The sequence below is a fragment of the Trachemys scripta genome, chromosome 1, assembly GCF_013100865.1.
Source record: "Trachemys scripta elegans isolate TJP31775 chromosome 1, CAS_Tse_1.0, whole genome shotgun sequence".
NCBI classification, from domain to species: Eukaryota; Metazoa; Chordata; order Testudines; family Emydidae; genus Trachemys; species Trachemys scripta.
Window position 1 is genome coordinate 198219607 of NC_048298.1, and position 20511 is coordinate 198240117.

At 43.8% G+C, this 20511-nt stretch overlaps 1 protein-coding gene across 1 annotated transcript in view; it reads left to right on the forward strand.

Annotated features, from left to right (window-relative positions):
• The first annotated feature begins 8424 nt into the window (after positions 1 to 8424).
• Positions 8425 to 20511, forward strand: part of RPGR (retinitis pigmentosa GTPase regulator) — a 109036-nt gene continuing 96949 nt past the window's right edge. The window contains exons 1-3 of the mRNA XM_034754505.1: positions 8425 to 8487; positions 11838 to 11920; positions 15393 to 15518. Of these exons, the coding sequence (XP_034610396.1) occupies positions 8432 to 8487; positions 11838 to 11920; positions 15393 to 15518 (265 nt within the window). The 5' untranslated portion in view covers positions 8425 to 8431. The remainder of the gene's footprint in view (positions 8488 to 11837; positions 11921 to 15392; positions 15519 to 20511) is intronic.

Here is a 20511-nt window from a genome sequence, read left to right on the forward strand (position 1 = left end):
AGGGCTGCCCGAGCGCTACCAGCTTCACGGTTTGCCGGGCAGCCCCCAGACCCAGCGCCCCCAGCCAGCGCTTCCCCTGTGCAGCTGGAGCCCGGAGGGGAAGCACCCAGCCGGGGGCGCAGGGTCTGGAGGCTGCCTGGCAAACCGTGAAGCAGGTAGCACTCGGGCTTCGGGCAGCCCCCATGCCTCCGGACCCTGCGCCCCCTCCCAGGCTCCGGTGGCTGCTGTGCTCCCTGAACTCCTGGGCTCTGTAAGCACCGAGCTGCCCGAGTGCTATCGGCTTTGGGCAGCCCCCATGCGTCTGGACCCTGCGCCCCCGGAGCCTGGGAGGGAAAGTGCCCGGCTGGCGGCTCAGGGTCCAGAAGCATGGGGGCTGCCCGAAGCCGGTAGCGCTCAGGCAGCTCGGCTTTAAACAGAGCAGAAGAGTCAAGGTAGGGAGCACAGCAGCCGCGGGAGGGGAAGTGCCCGGCCGGCAGTATTTTTCCCGGCCGTGTTCGGCTTTTTGGCAATTCCCCCCGGACGGGGGTTTGCTTATCAAAAAGCCGGACATGTCCAGGAAAAACCGGACATATGGTAACCCTAATACTGATTCTTGCCTGCATATTTATACCTGCGTCTGGAAACTTCCATTACATGTGTCTGACGAAGTGGGCATTCACCCCGAAAGCTTATGCTCCAATACATCTGTTAGTCTTAAAGGTGCCACAGGACTCTGTGTTGCTTTTTACAGACAGAAGGAAAATTAAGGCTCGTATACATACAGTCATTTGTTCCCTCAACATTTGGCAGCAGTATTTTAAAGCTATAGAATGCAATGTGAACTGGCAATAAAAGGGCCCAGTCCAAAGTCCACTGAAATCAATGGCAGGACTACAACTGCTCCGTTCCAAGCTCAGTAGTGACAAGAGTATTTCAGTTTGTCCTTGAATACAAATGTAGCAGCCTTAGATGCAATCAGGTAATGTGTAATAATAAAAAATAATAATTAATAATATAATAAAGTATAAAAGCATTTGTTTCCTTGACAAAACTTCTTTGTTACTAGGCTTTCTCTTTAACTATTAGTTTAAAAAAATACTGAAATGAAAGCAGAATCACCAGCAAACACATCTTTTTATTATATTATTTATATTGCAGTAGAATTTAGCAGCCTTAGTTATGGGCCAGGACCTGCTCATTCTAGGTACTGTACACGCACTTTTAGAGTATAGATTGCTATATTTTTCTTTAAGCAGGGAACTGTAATAGTTACAGCCCAATACAATATGCACTGTTGCCAACTCCCATGATTTTATTGCAAGCCTCATGATAGTTCGTCTTTTACTTAAAGCCCCAGCTCCTGGAGTCAGGAGATTATGTGAGCATTTCAGCATTCATTTTTTTTAAAGTAAGTTGTAACCCACATGGCTATGGAGAAAAGCTTGAAAATGTGCCCTAGGTACACCCTGAAAGTTCAGGAATTATAAGGCAAGTAAAGAGAATGTGAAAATATAAATATATATATTTTGCAATGTCATGATTTTGGGATACCTGACTCATGATTAGTGAATGCTAGGGTTTGGCAGTGCTGAGTATATGCATACATATTATGCACTAGCCAGCTATGAACAAGAACGAGTCTGGATTCTGATCACCCCAGAAACCACTGAAACTTAGTTCTTTGTACCATGTCATCTGACCTCTTTGATGTTCAGGCAATCTTATGACTCGCATTAGTTACCATGTGTGTCTGCTCCCTATCTCTTTTTGTCTGCAGTAACATGTGATAATGTATGAAGTTTTTCTTGATGACCCAGAGTCCATTCTGAGGCACGAGGCCCAAGCTAGGTGGTGGTTGTTTTATAAAAAAATTCATTCGCATTTTAAAATGAAGTGTAATTTTAAAAAATGACTTAGAAATGGGGTTTTAAATTAGGAACTATATTTTGAGTGCCATAATTGTATTTTTATTTACAAACACATTTGTATTAAAAACTGTTTTCCAAACAAAATCACTGCAAACTGTAAGAGCCAAGGCCAACATCCACAAAGGTATTTAGGTTCCTAACTTCTAGAAAACAGCATTTTCAAGTTTCAGCCTAAACTGAAATTGACAAGATTTCTAATTTACCTTCAGGAGCCCTCATATCTTTTCAGTTTCTCTCCTTCTTTTACATCTGATCTGACCATTCTCAAATGACCTCCTCTATGCTAACTTTTTTTCAACTTAGGCAGGCTGGACACTGCTGCTTCTAGGGCCTTTTAATATTGCCCCATACATCAACAAAGAGAGTTGCTATTGTCCTCCTTTTCCGTCTGTTTGCCCAGAAAACAAGGGCTAACCCTGAGACTGTTTTAAAAATGTTTTCTTTTATTTATTCAACCCTGGAATCAAAAGCTACTTCCTCTTAACGTTCCCAATTTCATCCCTTTCATAAGCTGTATTTGGCATCTGACGTACCCTCTTTACTTTGTTAAGTAAGTCAAGTTGCAAAGTAACTTGTGTTCATTTATTTGCTTAGTTGAACCTTTGATTCATGGGCAGCGGGTATAACAGGCCAGCTGCTGTGGCTGCCGGACCCTCGATTGCGAGGTTTTGGGGGGATGGTTTTGATTTATTATGGCCCATGGACTCCAGGGAGATTACTGCTGAACCCAGGAAGCTGAATAGCAAATACTGCCTCCTCAGCCACCCTGGAACCTGCATGGGACATATCAAAACCTTCTTCCGGACCTTAGAGACACTTTTCCCCAGGCAGCTTGGGCTCTGGGGAGGGCAGGGAGGGGAGGTGTGGCTGCAGCTGGCCCGGGATTCCTCCGGGGGGAGGGGGAGGCTCGGGGCTTCGGCCGGCCCGGGGCCCCTCTGGACAGGGGGGCTCTGACCGTGGGGGGAGGGTGCAGGGGGTCTAAGGGCTCCAGCCGTGGAGAGGGCGGCATGTGGGCAGAAGGGGCGGAGCTGGGGCTAGCCTCCCTGAAGGGGGATTCCACCCGCTGCCCATGCTTTGATTGCTTTTTCTCATTTCACCAATGCATCCCATATCTTCTTTTAATCTAGAAATTCTCCACCCTAAAAATATTCAAAATGTTATGAGATGCGGCATGTTTCAGGTGTCTCTGAGGATATCTGTACTGTTTCTTTAAAAGGTGGAGTGTGTGTGAGGTGCGGGGAGTGGGAATGATTCTAGCCAGAAGCTTGAGAGAGAGAAAATACTGTTTTCGTTATTCTAATAATTCTTCAGGTTCACAGAGGATGTGGAGAAAGACTCCTTCACTGATTCTGTACCACTGTTGCATGACATTTATGATGGTCATGGAACTGTTCTGTAATAATTTATAAATACTGTATGTTGACCTGTTTATTGTGATGTTTACTATATGAATAGATTGGTTCAGTTTATTGGGGGCTGTAAGGAAAAACAAGCAGAAAGGAAAAAGAATGACTCAAGATAAGCCACCCCTCAGCAAACACTTGAGAGGTAAAAGACAACACCTGGTTTCTTAGCTTTAAAGATTTTACTTCTCCCTAATCAACCTGCAAAACTATGTTTGTCCTGAAGGACCAAAGCTCAGGAATTCAGAAGAACAAAAAAACTCTGGCAGTTTACAAAGGATCTCTCTCTCTCCCTCTCTCTCTATCTCTATCTCTCAAGAAGGGAATGAGTTCAATGAGTTGTTTGGGAGACCAGACTAAGGTGCAGGCACCTGCAGGAGTGTCTGAAGAAGTTAGGCTTTCCTAGGCTACCAACAGGGGATATCAGGGGTTTAGGTAAGGCAGACATGCGTGTACACTAAAAATCCTTTTTCTCTACATACAGTATTTTGTTCCTACACATAAAATAAATAATACTTTGGTTTTAAAAATCGTTGTGTACCACTGATCACACACTCCCAAAGTGTGCCAAACCCTGCTGGATCTGCTGAGCAAGAAGAGTTGATAAACAAGGTAATGTAGCCCAGGTCAGAGGCTAAGAGAGGGAGAATTATGGAATTCCGTCTGGGATAGGTAAAGGCATAAGGCCTGACAACCGAGGGGGAGCATTCAGAGACCAGGGAAGGCAAAGAAGTGCAGCTAACCCTGCAAACATGACTATATCCACAACTTTATGAAGCAGATATCTGGATTTAGCAGGCTTAATTCTCCTCTCACAGCTGCGGTTTAGGATCTGGTCCTATAGGCCAGAAACACTAAAGCTAAGGAAATATTTCAGTAAACAGAAATGGAGGCTGAGACCCAGGGCCAGCCCACAACATTTTGGCACCTGAGGCGGGGAGCTCAAATGATGCCCCCATGCCTCCTCGCTTGGGCCAGAACTTTGAAAGGTCTCAATTCTGCCTTCTTCCTGTTCTACTCCTCTCATGGTACTGCTCTGCTACCTACCCCAATAAAGGAGAACTAACAACTTAAAATGCCTTGTTCAAAAATTTTAAGTAACACTTAACTTTCAAACGCCTGAACAGCAAATGTAACTTTTCTTGTCTGCACAGTAAACACTGGCATTTTTATCTGTTTGAATAATCAAAGTGGTGCTTTCTGTGCCTTCTTGGTTGCAAAGATCTGAACTGCTTCCTGAAGGTCCACAGTCTGGGCCAGCTCATGCTCTATTCAGATGGTTGCAAGGCCGACCAGCCTCTCCTGTGTCATTGTGGAGCGTAGATGTGCTTTTATTAACTTCAACTTGGAGAAGCTGCGTTCTCCACTGGCAACTGTTACAGGAAGTGTTAGAAGTATGCGCAGAGCAACAAAAGCATTTGGAAAGAGGGTGGTCATCTTATTTGTGCACATATATTCCAGAACAACCTTTGGAGTTGATCCTGCTGAAATGTATCTTGAAAGGGCTTTCAGTTCATCACCTAAATCACTCGCATCAATTTAGTGCATATCATCATGTGTCAACACTGTCTCTAGTGCCGTGCATTGCTGGTGTAGGTCTTCTTCAGGTATAGTGAGGAGTTTTGGACTATCATACAACATCCCAAATATACTGCTGTGTTCCTTGAGCTGCATGAAACGTTCTTCAACTGACTGTAGTGCACAGTCTAGCACCTGGTTAAAGAATTCAACTTTGAATTATTGTTTGGGGTCTCTTATGGGATTAGCCCGTGCCCCGTAATCAAAATGTCTTCTTCGGTGACTCTTGTATTCTTGAATGGGTGGGGAAATAGCTTCAGTGTGAAGTTCCTCTTCCAACTTCTGTGCACTCTTCAGAATGTTTTGAAATCCCTCATCTGACCGGTAAGACTGTAGGTATGACTTTGCTTTGTCCAGTTGCGCCATTGCTCCAGATATATCGAGGTCAACACCTTGGAGTGTCTTGCTTACAACATTTATTTCAAACAGTATGTCATGCCACAACACTAAGCCACACAGAAATGTTAAGTTATGTATGTTTCTGGTGATTCCATTTTCCTCTGCCAGTGTTCTCCCACGAACAGCTCCTGTCATAGCATTATCCTCCATAATAGCAACTATGGCATCATCTATCTTCCCAATTTGGTGTTTGATAGGCTTTATCACCTCCACTCGACTTTCCCATCGTGTGGCACTCAATGGTTTCAGTGTCAGAGAAGATATTCCCAGATGTTGCTTCAAAATTTGCCATCGATGAGTTGATGCAGAGAAAAATACATAGATGCTTTGAATTACATTAAAAAATTCAGCAGCCTCACTAGAAGATGCTGCTGCATCACTGACCACCAAGTTCAATGAATGAGAACTGCATGGGACAAAAAAAGCTTGAGGGTTTTGTGAATAATTTGAACAAGAGTATTGTCAAGCTTATTCAATGTTAGGCCTAAAACTTCCGGAAGCCTCAAAGATGAAGCATAGCAACCAGAGTGAGTGTAGCAAGTTCAAACTAAGAAATATTCTAGACTTGTGGTCAGCTTCAAAAAGCAAGCTTTGCAAAATTAGATACGGACTTGTGGTCAAGGTGTAAAGCAACCAAGCACTTCTTTAATCTGCTTCAAATGTTTTGTGTCTAATACATTAACCACAATTAGAACAATTGGTTGTATTTGGAGAATATGAGCTGTGCACCTGTGCATAGATCATAATTTCAAAGTAACCACAACCACCACAATAAACATTTGGCCTAACCTGATTGGTTGACTTGCTTCAAAACATAGCGGGCAGATGAGATTAAATGTGTAGAGCCTCAGGTGGGTTTGTGTGTGTGTCTTGGTCTAAGAGGTCATTCTCTTTGATTGGTCTGACCCACACCCCCCCAACCGAGGAAACTTGAACTACACCAACTATCTGTACCTGGCCAGTGCAAAGAGCGGTCGACTAAAGGGTAATGTATTCTCGGCAGGGTAAGGTTTTGAAATAAAAAAAAGTCTGGTTGCGTGCAGAATAAGGTAACGGAGTAAAGAAGTCTGGGTTGCTCAAGCTGATTTGATCTCAAGTTGTACTAACACTATAATATTAAGAATGGTAGTGTCAGGATAATTTGATCTCAGGTTATATCAATGCTGCAGTATTAAAAATAGTAAATGTTTAATAATAGTATTAGATTTTTTAGGAATATTAGTAAGCTATTAATCAATTTATAGTATCTCTGTTTGTACTTGTGTTTATTAAGGGCAGGAATAGTACTTGTAAGGTTAATAGTTAATGAGTAATAATAACTTTGCATATATTGTGGTTGTCATCAGTATAACTTGCAATGCTAAGGATAGGGTTTTATAGTAGTCAGTAATTAATGCAGAATATTACTTATACTTGTGCTTGTCTTCAGCATAACCTGTCATTTATATTGATCTTATTCAGTGCTGGTCTTTAATCTTCCTTTTCTTATTCTGTCTGTGTTGTTTTTGTAGCCGTAAGTCATTAAAAACCTTTCTTGAGGAATAATCAGTAGTTTTAATTTCTTTATGTGGACACCACTTAACCTCATTACATCTGTGTTGGGTGGTGGGAAGTAGTGATCACCCAGGGTACAATTAGAGCCCTGATGTGTGTCTCCCTCTTCCATAATCTCCACAGGTTTAATTCTTGGATCCGTGTCTGCACTCCTCTGTTCTTTCCTCTCATGTTGGCACCATTATCGTAGCCCTGACCTCTCATGTCAGCTATCGCAATTCCCGTATCTTCCAGCTTTTTAAGAAGCACATTTGTCATACCAGCTCCTGTAGTATCATCAATGTCAATAAATTCTAGAAAATGCTCTCTGACAGTCACCATTGCAGGGACATTTTCACTAGGTTCTGTTGTTGTTACAAAACACACCATTAAAGTCATTTGTTCCGTATGGCTGATGTCAGGTGTGCAGTCCAGAATAACAGAGTAATATCTTGCTGACTTCAGATCTGCCACAATCTTCTGTTTGACTTTTGTTGCCAGTAACTGTATGATCTCATTTTGAATTGTTTTTCCAATACCACCACCTTTTTTATACCAATCTGACTAGATGTGTGAAAAAAGGCATATGGGAAGGATAAAACCAAGGAGTGCATCCCATCAATGGGAGATAATCTCGTAGGATTTGTCTACACAGCAAAAACCCATAGCTGCCACGACTTGGGCACAGGCTGTGGGGCTGTTTCATTGCCGTGTAGACTTCTGGACTGGTGGGAGGGTCCCAGAGCTCAGGACCCAGCCTGGAAAGCTATACAGCAATGAAACAGCCCAAACCCTTTTAGCCCAAGTTGGCTGACACAGCATGGGCCAGCTGCGGGTTTTTCTTTGCTGTGTAGACAACACCCTCAGGGTTTGTGTTCTCTGCACAGTTAATATGGGTGATTGGTACCTGATTCTGATCACCTGGTTTAGCCTAGCCCGTGTGAGTGTCCATGGCAATGTGTATATGTGTTACTGTGTCTGTGCCATCCCTGTTTCTGCACTTCCCCAGTGGTGTGGCTGGGGCCATGCGCCAGGTCTCCGTGTACAGAGATGTTCTATGTGGGATTCTTTCCCAGTTGACAGCCTGAGAGCTGGTCTGGCGGGGGAGGCAGTGAAGAAGGATCAGCTCTGGCGTTATTCCCTTGCATGCATACAGCACAAGGGCAGGCCGCAGTCCCAGTTAAAGTGGAGCCTGGCTCCTAACTCCCCTGCGGGGTGACTGAACCAGCCAGGGCTGCACCACCACAGCTCCGGGCCGGGGGCTGCTGTGTGCAGACAGGAGCCAGGCTTGGGCAGGTACGTGGTTGGGAGCCGGGGTTCACGGGCAGCCAAGACCTCGCCGTAGAGCCCAGCAGGGCAGAAAACCCTGCAGCCAATCAACCAACCAACCAGCCCCGCCCCCAGCCCCCGAGCCAGGGGCCGGGCCGGGCCTTATTGGAAAAACCCGGGAGGTCCGGGAGCCGCCCCGTGGTTGCTGGTGGGGCTGGTACAGCCCCCGCCCCGCCCCGCCCCGCCCCGAGCCCAGCGCCGGCCGGCAGGGGGCGCGCGCGGCTCCCCATGGCCGGGCCCCGCCTCCTGTTGCTAGTGGCAGGAGGTTTGTTTACTTCCGGGATGCCCCAGTGCCGGAGCCCGAGCCGCCATGGGGGAGGCGGAGGAGCCGGTGCCCGGTGAGTCTCCCGGGTCCCTGGGGGCGGGGGGTCGGCGGGGGTGCCGCGGGCTGAGGGTGTCCCCCCGGCGGGGCAGGGTGAGCTGCCCCCACCCCCGAAACACGGGCAGCCTCCGTGTGAACAAAGCGCCGGGGGGCAGCGAACTCGCCGTTCCCGGGCCCCGGATTTCCCTTGCGAGCGGGGCTGCTCCGTCCCGTGCCCGGCGTGGCGCGCCCCTCTCCCGCCCGGGTGCCTGCGCCGTTGGGCTTCAACGCCCCCCGCCTCCCCCTCCTCCACCCCGGCTTCCCGGGGCTGCGGTTTCTGAGTGTTTCAGCGGAAGGATCCTGACTCCCGTGTACACGCTGCCCGGGGGCTGCGGAGCGGGTCCAATAATGACCAGTTCCCCCCCACCCGCCGGGGGGCTGCGGCGGGTGCGCCGGGGAGAGCCCGGCTCGGGCCCAGCTGTTCTCCCGCCCCGGGGCGTTCGGGGGTGGAACGTTGGTACATTTCTTTGGCCAACCTGCCGGCTGTTGTTAGAAGTAGTGATGATACATCATTGATGAATGTTTGGTTTTTACCTTTTGCAATTTGGGCCATACATGTCCTCTTGAGCGCTAGTAAGAATTGCAGCTCCTATTATAGATAGTTCATTTGCATCCTAACTAGTGCTAGGTTTATCGGTTTTCATGCTACAGATCATAAGATAACTGCTGGTTGAGGTTACATGCAAGTGCCCCCTGTATCATAGTAGCACACAATTATATGGATTTAGTCTTCTAATGCTTTTTTATGAGATGCATCACACTCCTCTCTACTGAAGAAAGGTATCAGCCCAGGTGTACCATTGGGCCCTCCCAGCATGGTGTTCCTTATGTAATTCCATATAAAGCTGTTTATTCTATGGGTTTTTTTTTCCAGGCAAATAAAATAGTGTCTGTTGCAGAGCAAATGCTGTCATGTATAAAGTGTGTTTAGAAAAGAAAATAATAATTTAGGCAAATAAAATATTGTCCCCGGAAACTAATAAAACATTTTATCCTGGCAATTTTCCAGCTGGTAAAGAATATGGCTTAGTCTATGACATTTTTTAATAATGTCAATTGGACCCAAAATATCTGAGTATTCTTACTATGTGTTAAGAACATAAGAATTGCCATACTGTGTCAGACCAATGGTCCATCTAGCCCAGTATTCTGTCTTCTGACAGTGGACAATGCCAGATGCCACAGAGGGAATGCACAGAATAGGTAATCATCAATTGATCCATCCCCAGTTGCACATTCCCAGCTTCTGGCAAACAGAGGCTAGGCACTCAGAGCATGGTTTTGCATTCCTGCCCATACTGCCTATTAGCCATTGATGGACTTATTCTCCATGAACTCATCTAGTTATTTTTTGAACCCTGTTTTAGTATTACAAGCTGTATTGTTATCCTGGGGAATATTGTAAAGATATTTACTAAATTGCTAACTTTAGCATCGAATAAGTTTTCAAAGTATGTGTGTTTTATGATGTGATTACCTGATGCAGTGCAAATTGTGACTACCTCTGTCTTTTTTGTGTGTATTGAATTGAGAATACAGTAAAAGCTGTTTTATCTGACATCACCAACCGGAAAGCTCTATAAACCAACATTTCTGATCTTCGTTGAAATTCCAGTTTATAGTCCAGTTGGTTTGGGGCCGGTAGGGGGTGGTTGGGGTGTGGGTGTGGAATGCGGGCTCTGGGAGGGAGTTTAGGTGTGGGAGGGGGCTCAGGGCAGCAGGTTGGGGCATGGAGAGGGTGCGGGATACCAGATCTGGGGAGTGCTCACCTCAGGTGCTCCCTGCAAGTGGCGACCTGTCCTGGCTGCTCCTAGGCAGAGGCATGGCAGGTGGCTCCGTGCACTGCCCACGCCCCGAGTGCTAGCTCCGCAGCTCCCATGGACTGGGAACCACGGCCAGTGGGAGCTACGGGGGTGGCGCGTGCGCGCAGAGACAGCATGTGGAGCCGTCTGCTGTGCCTCCTTCTAGGAGCAGCCGGGACAGGTCACCACTTGCAGGGAGCCGCCTGAGATGAGTGCCCCCCTGGATCTGGCACTCTGCACCCTCTCCCGCATCCCAACCTGCTGTCCCAAGCCCCCTTCTGCACCCAAACTCCCTCCCAGAGCCTGCGCCCCGCACCCCCACTGCACCTAACTTCCTCCCTCTTAGTTAACCGGCATTTTTCACTTATTGGCACCTCCTGTTCCCCCAACATGCCGGGAAAAAAAAACCTTTTACGCTCTCTCTCTATTTTCAGCCATAGGGCTCTTAACAGAACAAAATATGCTACTATTCAGCTTGGCAAACACCTCTACCCTGGTATTAATGTCAAGGGAATCACTCTAAGCCAGGCGTGGCCAACCTGTGGCTTCTAAGCCACATGTGGCTCTTCAGAAGTTAACATGTGGCTCCTTGTATAGGCACCGACTCCGGGACTGGAGCTACAGGCGCCAACTTTCCAATGTGCCGAGGAGTGCTCACTGCTCAATCCTGGCTCTGCCACAGGCCCTGCCCCCACTCCACCCCTTCCCATCCCCTCTCCTAAGCCTGCCGTGCCCTCGCTCCTCCCCCTCTCTCCCCCAGAGCCTCCTGCACACCATGAAATGGCTGATCGGGAGGTGCCGGGAGGGAGGGGGAGGCACTAATTGGCGGGCCTGCTGGTGGGTGGGAGGCGCTGGGAGCGGGAGGGCAGGGAGCTGATGTGGGGCTGCTGATGTATTACTGTGGCTCTTTGGCAATGTACATTGGTAAATTCTGGCTCCTTCTCAGGCTCAGTTGGCCATCCCTGCTCTAAGCATATCCAAATGACATGGAAAATGGACACCTCTCTGTAGGGGGACCAAGGCAAAAATTAAGACCACGCTTTTGGTTAATATTTATTAGTTCAAGAGTAGCATTGTGGATATAGTAAAAAAAGATACTTTTAATAGATTCCAAGGCCAAAGGGACCATTGTGATCATCTCGTCTGACTTGTATAACACAGACACAGATATGTTCCTAGAGCATATCTTTTAGAAAAACATTCAATCTTGACTTAAAAATGGCAAGTGATGGAGAGTCCACCAGGACCCTTGGTGAATTGTTTCAATGGTTAATTACTCCCAATGTTAGGCAAATTCAGACTGGAATAAATTTAACTTCAACTTCCAACCATTAATCATGTTAATCCCTCTCTCTGCTAGATTGAAGAGCCCATTATAAAATGTTTGTTCCCCAGGTAGATACTTATGGACTGTAATCAAATCACCCTTAGCCTTAAACAGAGTGAGCTCTTTGAGTCTATCACTATAAGGCATGATTTCTAATCCTTTAATCATTCTTGTGGTTCTTCTCAAAACCCTCTCCAGTTCATCAACATCCTTCTTGAATTGTGGGCACCAGAAAGGGACACGGTATTCCAGCACCAGTCAAACCAGTGCCAAATATAGAGGTAAAATAACCTCTCTGTTCCTATTCAAAATTCCCTTATTTATGCATTCCAAAATTGCATGAGTTGTTTTGGACACATCACCACCCTGAGAGCTCACATTCTGCTGGTTGTCCACCAGAACCCCCACATCTTTTTCAGAGTCATTGCTTCCCAGGATAGAGCCCCCCATTCTGTACCTCTGGCCTACATTCTTTGTTCCTGGGTATATACATTAGTTGTATTAAAATGCATATTGTTTGCTCGACCCCAGTTGACCAAGCACTCCAGATTGCTCAGAATCAGTGACCTGTCTTCTTCATTATTGACCACCCAATTTTTGTGTCATCTGTATATTTACCAGTGATGATTTTATGGTTTCTTCCAGGTCATTGATACAAGTGTTAAATAGCACAAGGCCAAGAACCGATCCCTGTGGGACCCCACTAGAAACACACCCGGTCTATGATGATTCCTCATTTACAATCACATTTTGAGACCTAGTAGTTAGCCATTTTTAATCCATTTAATGTGTCTTGTTAATTTTATAACATTCTATTTTTTTAATCAAAATTTCGTGTGGTACCAAGTCAAACACCTTACAGAAATCTGTCTGTTACACCAAAACTATTTTTATCAACCAAATTTGTAATCTCATAAAGAAAATCTAAAATTAGTCTGACAGGATCTATTTTCCATAAACCCATATTGATTTGCATGAAGTATGTTACCCTCCTTATTTCTTTATTAGAGACCTGTATCAGCCATTTCACTATCATGCCTGGGATTGATGTCATGTTGACAGGCCTATAATTATTTGGGTAATCCCGTTTATGTTTTGAAAAACTGACATATTAGCTTTCTTCCAGTCTTCTGGAACTTCCCCAGAGCTCCAAGATGTATTAAAAATCAACATTAACTGCTCAGCGAGCTCCTCAGCCAACTCTTGGATGCAAGTTATCTAGACCTGCTGTTTTAAAAATGTCTGACTTTAGTAGGTTCTGTCTAACATCCTCCAGAGATACTAGTGGAATGGGAAGAGTGTTATCATGATACGATGAAACTATATCATCTGTTTTTTCCTCAAATACAAAACAGAAATATTTATTGAACACTTCTGCCTTTTTTGCATTATTGATAATTCTACTATTTCCATCTTGTAATGGACCAATACCATTGTCTGAATTCTTTTTGTTCCTAATATATTTTAAAAAACTCCTCCTTATTAGCCTTAACTCTGCAGGCCATAGATTTCTCCTTGTGTACCTTTGCTTCCCTTATCAGTTTTATGCAGTTCCTAACTTATGATTTATATTTATTACCATCAGCTTCCCAGTTCTTCCATTTGTTTTATACTTTAAATTTTTTTTTATAGCTGTCTTCACTTCCTGTCTAAACCTGGTCATTTTTAAAATCAGTATGGCCTTCTTCCTCAATTGGTGGCTTTTTTGGGCTTCTCTTAAAGTGTTCTTAAATGATTCCCAATTATCATTCACATTTTTTTTATTAAATTCGTCCTCCCAATTGATTTGGCTCATAATTGTTTCCAACTTTGTGAAACTGGCCCTATTAAAGCACCAAGTATATATGTTACTGGTCTGGACTTTATTCTGTTGGAACATTATAATTGTGATCAAGTCATGATCACTTGTATCTAAGCTACTATTACTTTTTAGTTCTGTGATCATTTCCTCTTTATTCTATTTAGACAAAGTCTAATAAAGAATTCCCCCATGTTGGGTGCAACAGTTTTTGCATTAGAAAATTGTCATCTATAATTAAGGCTAAGATTATGTCATGGAAGTCACGTATTCTGTGATATTTTCTGCTTCTGCCCCGGGGCAGTTGGGGCTAAAGATGTCAGCTGGCAGGGGCCCTGGAGCTCTGAGCCACTATGGGTGATGGGGGGGGTCCCCTGCAGATCCCAGCCGCCGGGTGGACGGGACTCAGAGCTCCAATCTGCTGCAGGTAATGGGGCCCCTGGAGCTTTGAGCTGACAGTGGCGGTAGGTACTGGACCCCCTTCCCCATTTTTTCATTCTCCTGCACTAATGCTAGTTTTCAGCAGAGAAAGCTATGAAAATCTCAAAGCTCTGTGGGCAGCAGATGCAGTTCTGGAATGTCTCCTGAACAAAATGATGTGTAAAATAAGCATATTCTTCCTAAGTACAGGGAAAACTTCTTTAAGAAGACTTTAAATGTTGAGCATTAGAAATTGAAGCTGAGAAACAAAGTTGGGAATTTTGGGGCGAAATAGCACAATAGAAAGAAATGCAGCATTACAATCATTTATTAATTTTCAATGTAACCAATATCTCTAGAACTATATGACAGTATTTTACAGGAATAGTCATGAACATTACTGTATGTATATGTGTGTATAGGCATGAGGCGCTGTGTAGTTTTGTATGTATAGGGCTTTCACCTTTCAAAACAATGAAAATTCTTTTTGCGGAAGAATGGTGTAATGGTTAAAGCACAGGACTCGCAGTTAGGAGATCTGAGTTCTGGTCCTGGTTCTGGCTTTGCCACAGTCTTCCTGCTTGATGTTGGGCAAATCCTTCAATTTAAATGTCCATTTCCCCACCTGTACTATGAGGATAACATATTTATTTCAAATTCAAAGGTTATGGTAAGAGCTTAATTCATAAATGTTTGCAATGCATTTTGAGATACTCTAATATGTTGCACTTTGAGAGTGCCTTCTGTTTCTTTAAAAGGTTTAATAAAGCACACAATAAACTTGAGACTCTTTTTGCTCTTCGAAGTGGGAAGAATTGTGAGCGTTAGAAATAAAGATCTCCAGGGTTGGACTTTTTTTTTTATTTTATTTTTTTTTAAAGATCATAATTTCAAAATGGAAGTTGGTTTTGGCAGCTCTTGTTTTTTAAGGGCTGAGAGTCTTGCTTTAAGGGGGCAATTTTTAGAGCAAATGTATCTTTTCAGATGAGTGAGGAAGAGTGGTCAGATTTGGAGCCTGTCAACCTTTTCAGTGTCTCTGTCTAATCCAATTTGGAAAACCTGTTTGAATTCAAGTGTAAACGTAAGTGAGTGCTGGGTTTTTTTTTTTTTTTTTTTTTGGTCTCAACCTGCTTTCAGGATGAGCTTTTTGTGTTTTACTTTTTTGGGTCAATTTTTTCATTTTTTTTGAAGCCCTCTTACATGTGGCAATATTGCTGTATTTCTTAGAGGATAGTGGTAAAGGACAAAAGAACTTGGTTATATTCTTAATGCAATATATATCTACATCTGTATCTAATCTGTTAGCAAAACCCATGAGACTAGGAAGGAATGGAGGGAAGAAAATGTGATCCTAAAAATGGTAGCCTTGAGGAAGCTGACTGAGAGAAACCACCGGAGCTTGAAGAGAATTAAAGAAATATAAAAAGACAGTGGAAAATAAAAAGGATGCTTGGTTTAATGGGAAGTGACTATTTTGGATAAATGAGGTATAACTAATTTGCACTAATACTGAAACTGTCTTATTTATGTTTTAGAATCAGGTGCCGTTTTCACATTTGGAAAAAGCAAATTTGCAGAAAATATTCCTAGCAAGTTCTGGTTTAAAAATGACAAGCCTTTGTATATGTCATGTGGAGATGAACATACTGCTATTGTTACAGGTTAGTATCAACACAGTTTAAGGAACATGTTTTGTAATACACGGCTTGTAAATGTATGGTTTAGTTTCATGTCTGTGGTAGTATTATAAAGAAACAATCCCCCTCCCCCCCCTTTGAATGAGTGCCTTCATTCCCATTGAAGTCACTGGGAATTAAATTCTGAGCACTCTAAACAGGAGATGCCTGGTGCCCCACGTGAGTGAGTCTTTAGTGCAAAATGACAGTATTGGATCAAAATAAGAACATAAGAATGGCCATACTGGGTCAGTCCAATGGTCCATCTAGCCTGGTATCCTGAGCAGATGTTTTCAGAGAACTATCCACAATGGCCCCAAGATCTTTCATGAGTGGTAACAACTGATTTATACCCCTTATTTTGTATGTATAACTGGGGTTATGTTTTCCAATGTGCATTATTTTGCATTTATCAACATTGAATTTCATCTGCCATTTTGTTTCCCAGTCACCCGTTTAATGAGATCTCTTTGTAACTCTTTAGTCAATATTGGACTTAACTATCTTGAGTAATTTTGTATCCTCTGCAAACTTTGCCATCTCACTGTTTACCCCTTTTTCCAGATCAATTATGAATATGTTGAACAGCACAGGTCCCAGTATGTATCCTTGGGGGACCAGCTGTTTATCTCGCTCTCCACCATGAAAACATACCATTTATTCCGACCCTTTGTTTCCTGACTTTTAACCAGTTACTGATCCGTGAGAGGACCTTCCCTGCAGCTATCAAAATGAATTTGATCAACTTGAAAAAGAACACTGAGACTGACAGTATCTAATAACTATTCTTAAATAGAGAAAGTTTATATAGTGGAAATAATCAGGACTTGAACTGAAAATGAACCTGGAGGGTTCTTATTTATTTGAGAAGCAATGCTGAATGCAAGTAGCCAGGGCCGGGTCCAAGGTTTTTGCCGCCCCAAGCAGCCCCCCACCCAAAAAAGTCGCGATCTGCAGCACTTCGGCAGGAGGTCCTTCGCTCCGAGCAGGAGTGAGGGACCCTCCACCAAATTGCCGCCGAATAGCTGGACGTGCCGCCCCCCTCCGGAGTGGCCACCCCAAGCACCTGCTTGCTAAGCTGGTGTCTGGAGCCGGCCCTGCAACTAGCAAAGGTCAATAAGAATCCTCGTCTGAAATTTAATATTCAAGATGGTATATGTCTAAAATTAAAACTTTTTGGAGTTATAAATTATGTGTGAATGGAAAATAGCCCTAAAAATCAATCCCAAAACATTTTAATAAATGCTACTACTGTACAGTAAATTACAACAACCACATAGAAAAAGTTTTGATGGAGCATAGTAAGCACACTTTTAATAAAAATCTCATTTTTGTTTCTTTGAAATGCTAGTAGCAGTAACCAATAAAGAATTAGAGTCCTGTTTGAACTAATGCAAAAGAGACTAGTTTAGTTGGTGATCCTGTCATTAAATATATTGGCAGTTCATCTCATATAAATGCCAGCATTAAAAAAATAGGAAATGGAATTTTGATACAAAAAGTTCATGATGTATTTTCAGAGTGGATTTTTATTCTGAGGTAGAATTCTCCCCATCTGCCACCCAAAGGGTAGGTCTATACTTACCTCCAGGTCCGGCGGTAAGCAATCGATCTTTCTGGGATCGATCCTGGAAGTGCTCGCCGTCGATGCCGGTACTCCAGCTCGGCGAGAGGAGTACGCGGCATCGACGGGGGAGCCTGCCTGCCGCGTCTGGACCCGCGGTAAGTTCAAACTAAGGTACTTCGACTTCAGCTACGTTATTAACGTAGCTGAAGTTGCGTACCTTTGTTCGAAGTGTGTGTGTGGGGGGGGCGTTAGTGTGGACCAGGCCTAAGACATTTGAAATAGGTGTTTCCCCCTTGTTACTTCTGTGTTGCTTAAATGTTTGCTTGTTATATAGGTGTTTGAGGGTATCCGGTCTGTCCCCATGCTAGGCTGCTTATAGTTTGCATGTGGGGAAATTGGGATGTGTTAAAAACAAGTGTTTTAACAATGAAAATGCTTTTATGCCTTTATAACAGACTGCAAAATGTGTTGTAGTGAAAAACCAAAGTGTTTAGTGCACAGCAGGGTTTTTCCAGTCTAACTTCAGAGAAAGTGGTTCTGTGATTTAATTATACTTGACCAAAACTTCAAAGTATTTTTTCAGGTTGTGGAAGTTTTATTAAATAGTTTCTATTTCCCACTTAACATTCCTGATAAACTAAACTTTTATTTTTATTCTTCTCTAACTTTATTGGCAAGACATTACATTAGGAAAGAGTGGCCATTACCAAAAAACCAACCCTTCCCAACAGTTGTTTTTGGGGTTGTGTGTTAAGAATTATGTAGGTTTTAAAACTGTACAATGATGTTAAAAATCTTTTACAAACTAAATGTTTGTATTATAGAATAAGTGCTTTTGCTGTGGTATTTCAAAAATGAAAACTAACCGACTTATGCACTTTGAAATAGTCAGAGTTTCTGTAAACCCAAACTCAAAGCCTTCACTGGGGAACCAGATTGCTGAAGCACAAAACAGCTACAAGTTAGGTGGGTGAACATGCGGGTTCAGGCAGCTGAAAAGTCAGTTGACATGGCCATTCTCTGATGAACTCTCAGCTGTCAGAGCTTTATGAAGCTTGAGCAGGAGTGCACTCTGCTCCTCCTATTGGGAAGTACTGTGAATGAGTTGTGGAAGCACTGCCTTTTCCTCATCAGAGTGAACATCTTCTGGAGGGTAGGTCTACACAGTAGCTAGAAGGTGTGATTTGCAGCTCGGATAGACATTCACTAGCTCTGCTTGAGCCAGCATGCTAAACATAGCACTGTGGCTGCGGTGGCAAGGGTAACAGCTTGGTCTAGCCACCTGATTAGTCCTCCCTGACCCCTGGATATGTACTCATGAAGCTAGCAAGAACCACTGTCGGTGCCATCAGAGCCACGTGCTATTCTAAGCATGCTAGTTCCAGCAGAACTTGTACATGTATGTCCTCTTGAGAGGACATTCATAGATTCATAGATTATAGGACTGGAAGGGACCTCGAGAGGTCATCGAGTCCAGTCCCCTGCCCGCATGGCAGGACCAAATACTGTCTAGACCATCCCTGATAGACATTTATCTAACCTACTCTTAAATATCTCCAGAGACGGAGATTCCACAACCTCCCTAGGCAATTTGTTCCAGTGTTTAACCACCCTGACAGTTAGGAACTTTTTCCTAATGTCCAACCTAGACCTCCCTTGCTGCAGTTTAAACCCATTGTTTCTGGTTCTATCCTTAGAGGCTAAGGTGAACAAGTTCTCTCCCTCCTCCTTATGGCACCCTTTTAGATACCTGAAAACTGCTATCATGTCCCCTCTCAGTCTTCTCTTTTCCAAACTAAACAAACCCAGTTCTTTCAGCCTTCCTTCATAGGTCATGTTCTCAAGACCTTTAATCATTCTTGTTGCTCTTCTCTGGACCCTTTCCAATTTCTCCACATCTTTTTTAAAATGCGGCGCCCAGAACTGGACACAATACTCCAGCTGAGGCCTAACCAGAGCAGAGTAGAGCGGAAGAATGACTTCTCGTGTCTTGCTCACAACACACCTGTTAATGCATCCCAGAATCATGTTTGCTTTTTTTGCAACAGCATCACACTGTTGACTCATATTTAGCTTGTGGTCCACTATAACCCCTAGATCCCTTTCTGCCGTACTCCTTCCTAGACAGTCTTTTCCCATTCTGTATGTGTGAAATTGATTTTTCCTTCCTAAGTGGAGCACTTTGCATTTGTCTTTGTTAAACTTCATCCTGTTTAACTCAGACCATTTCTCCAATTTGTCCAGATCATTTTGAATTATGACCCTGTCCTCCAAAGCAGTTGCAATCCCTCCCAGTTTGGTATCATCCGCAAACTTAGTAAGCGTACTTTCTATGCCAATATCTAAGTCGTTGATGAAGATATTGAACAGAGCCGGTCCCAAAACAGACCCCTGCGGTACCCCACTCGTTACGCCTTTCCAGCAGGATTGGGAACCATTAATAACAACTCTCTGAGTACGGTTATCCAGCCAGTTATGCACCCACCTTATAGTAGCCCCATCTAATTTGTATTTGCCTAGTTTATCGATAAGAATATCATGCGAGACCGTATCAAATGCCTTACTAAAGTCTAGGTATACCACATCCACCGCTTCACCCTTATCCACAAGGCTCGTTATCCTATCAAAGAAAGCTATCAGATTGGTTTGACATGATTTGTTCTTCACAAATCCATGCTGGCTGTTCCCTATCACCTTACCACCTTCCAAGTGTTTGCAGATGATTTCCTTAATTACTTGCTCCATTATCTTCCCTGGCACAGAAGTTAAACTAACTGGTCTGTAGTTACCTGGGTTGTTTTTATTTCCCTTTTTATAGATGGGCACTATATTTGCCCTTTTCCAGTCTTCTGGAATCTCTCCCGTCTCCCATGACTTTCCAAAGATAATAGCTAGAGGCTCAGATACCTCCTCTATTAGCTCCTTGAGTATTCTAGGATGCATTTCATCAGGCCCGGGTGACTTGCAGGCATCTAACTTTTCTAAGTGATTTTTAACTTGTTCTTTTTTTATTTTATCCGCTAAACCTACCCCCTTCCCATTAGTATTCACTACGTTAGGCATTCCTTCAGACTTCTTGGTGAAGACCGAAACAAAGAAGTCATTAAGCATCTCTGCCATTTCCAAGTTTCCTGTTACTGTTTCTCCCTCTTCACTAAGCAGTGGGCCTACCCTGTCTTTGGTCTTCCTCTTGCTTCTAATGTATTGATAAAAAGTCTTCTTGTTTCCTTTTATTCCCGTAGCTAGTTTGAGCTCATTATGTGCCTTTGCCTTTCTAATCTTGCCCCTGCATTCCTGTGTTGTTTGCCTATATTCATCCTTTGTAATCTGTCCTAGTTTCCATTTTTTATATAACTCCTTTTTATTTTTTAGATCGTGCAAGATCTCGTGGTTAAGCCAAGGTGGTCTTTT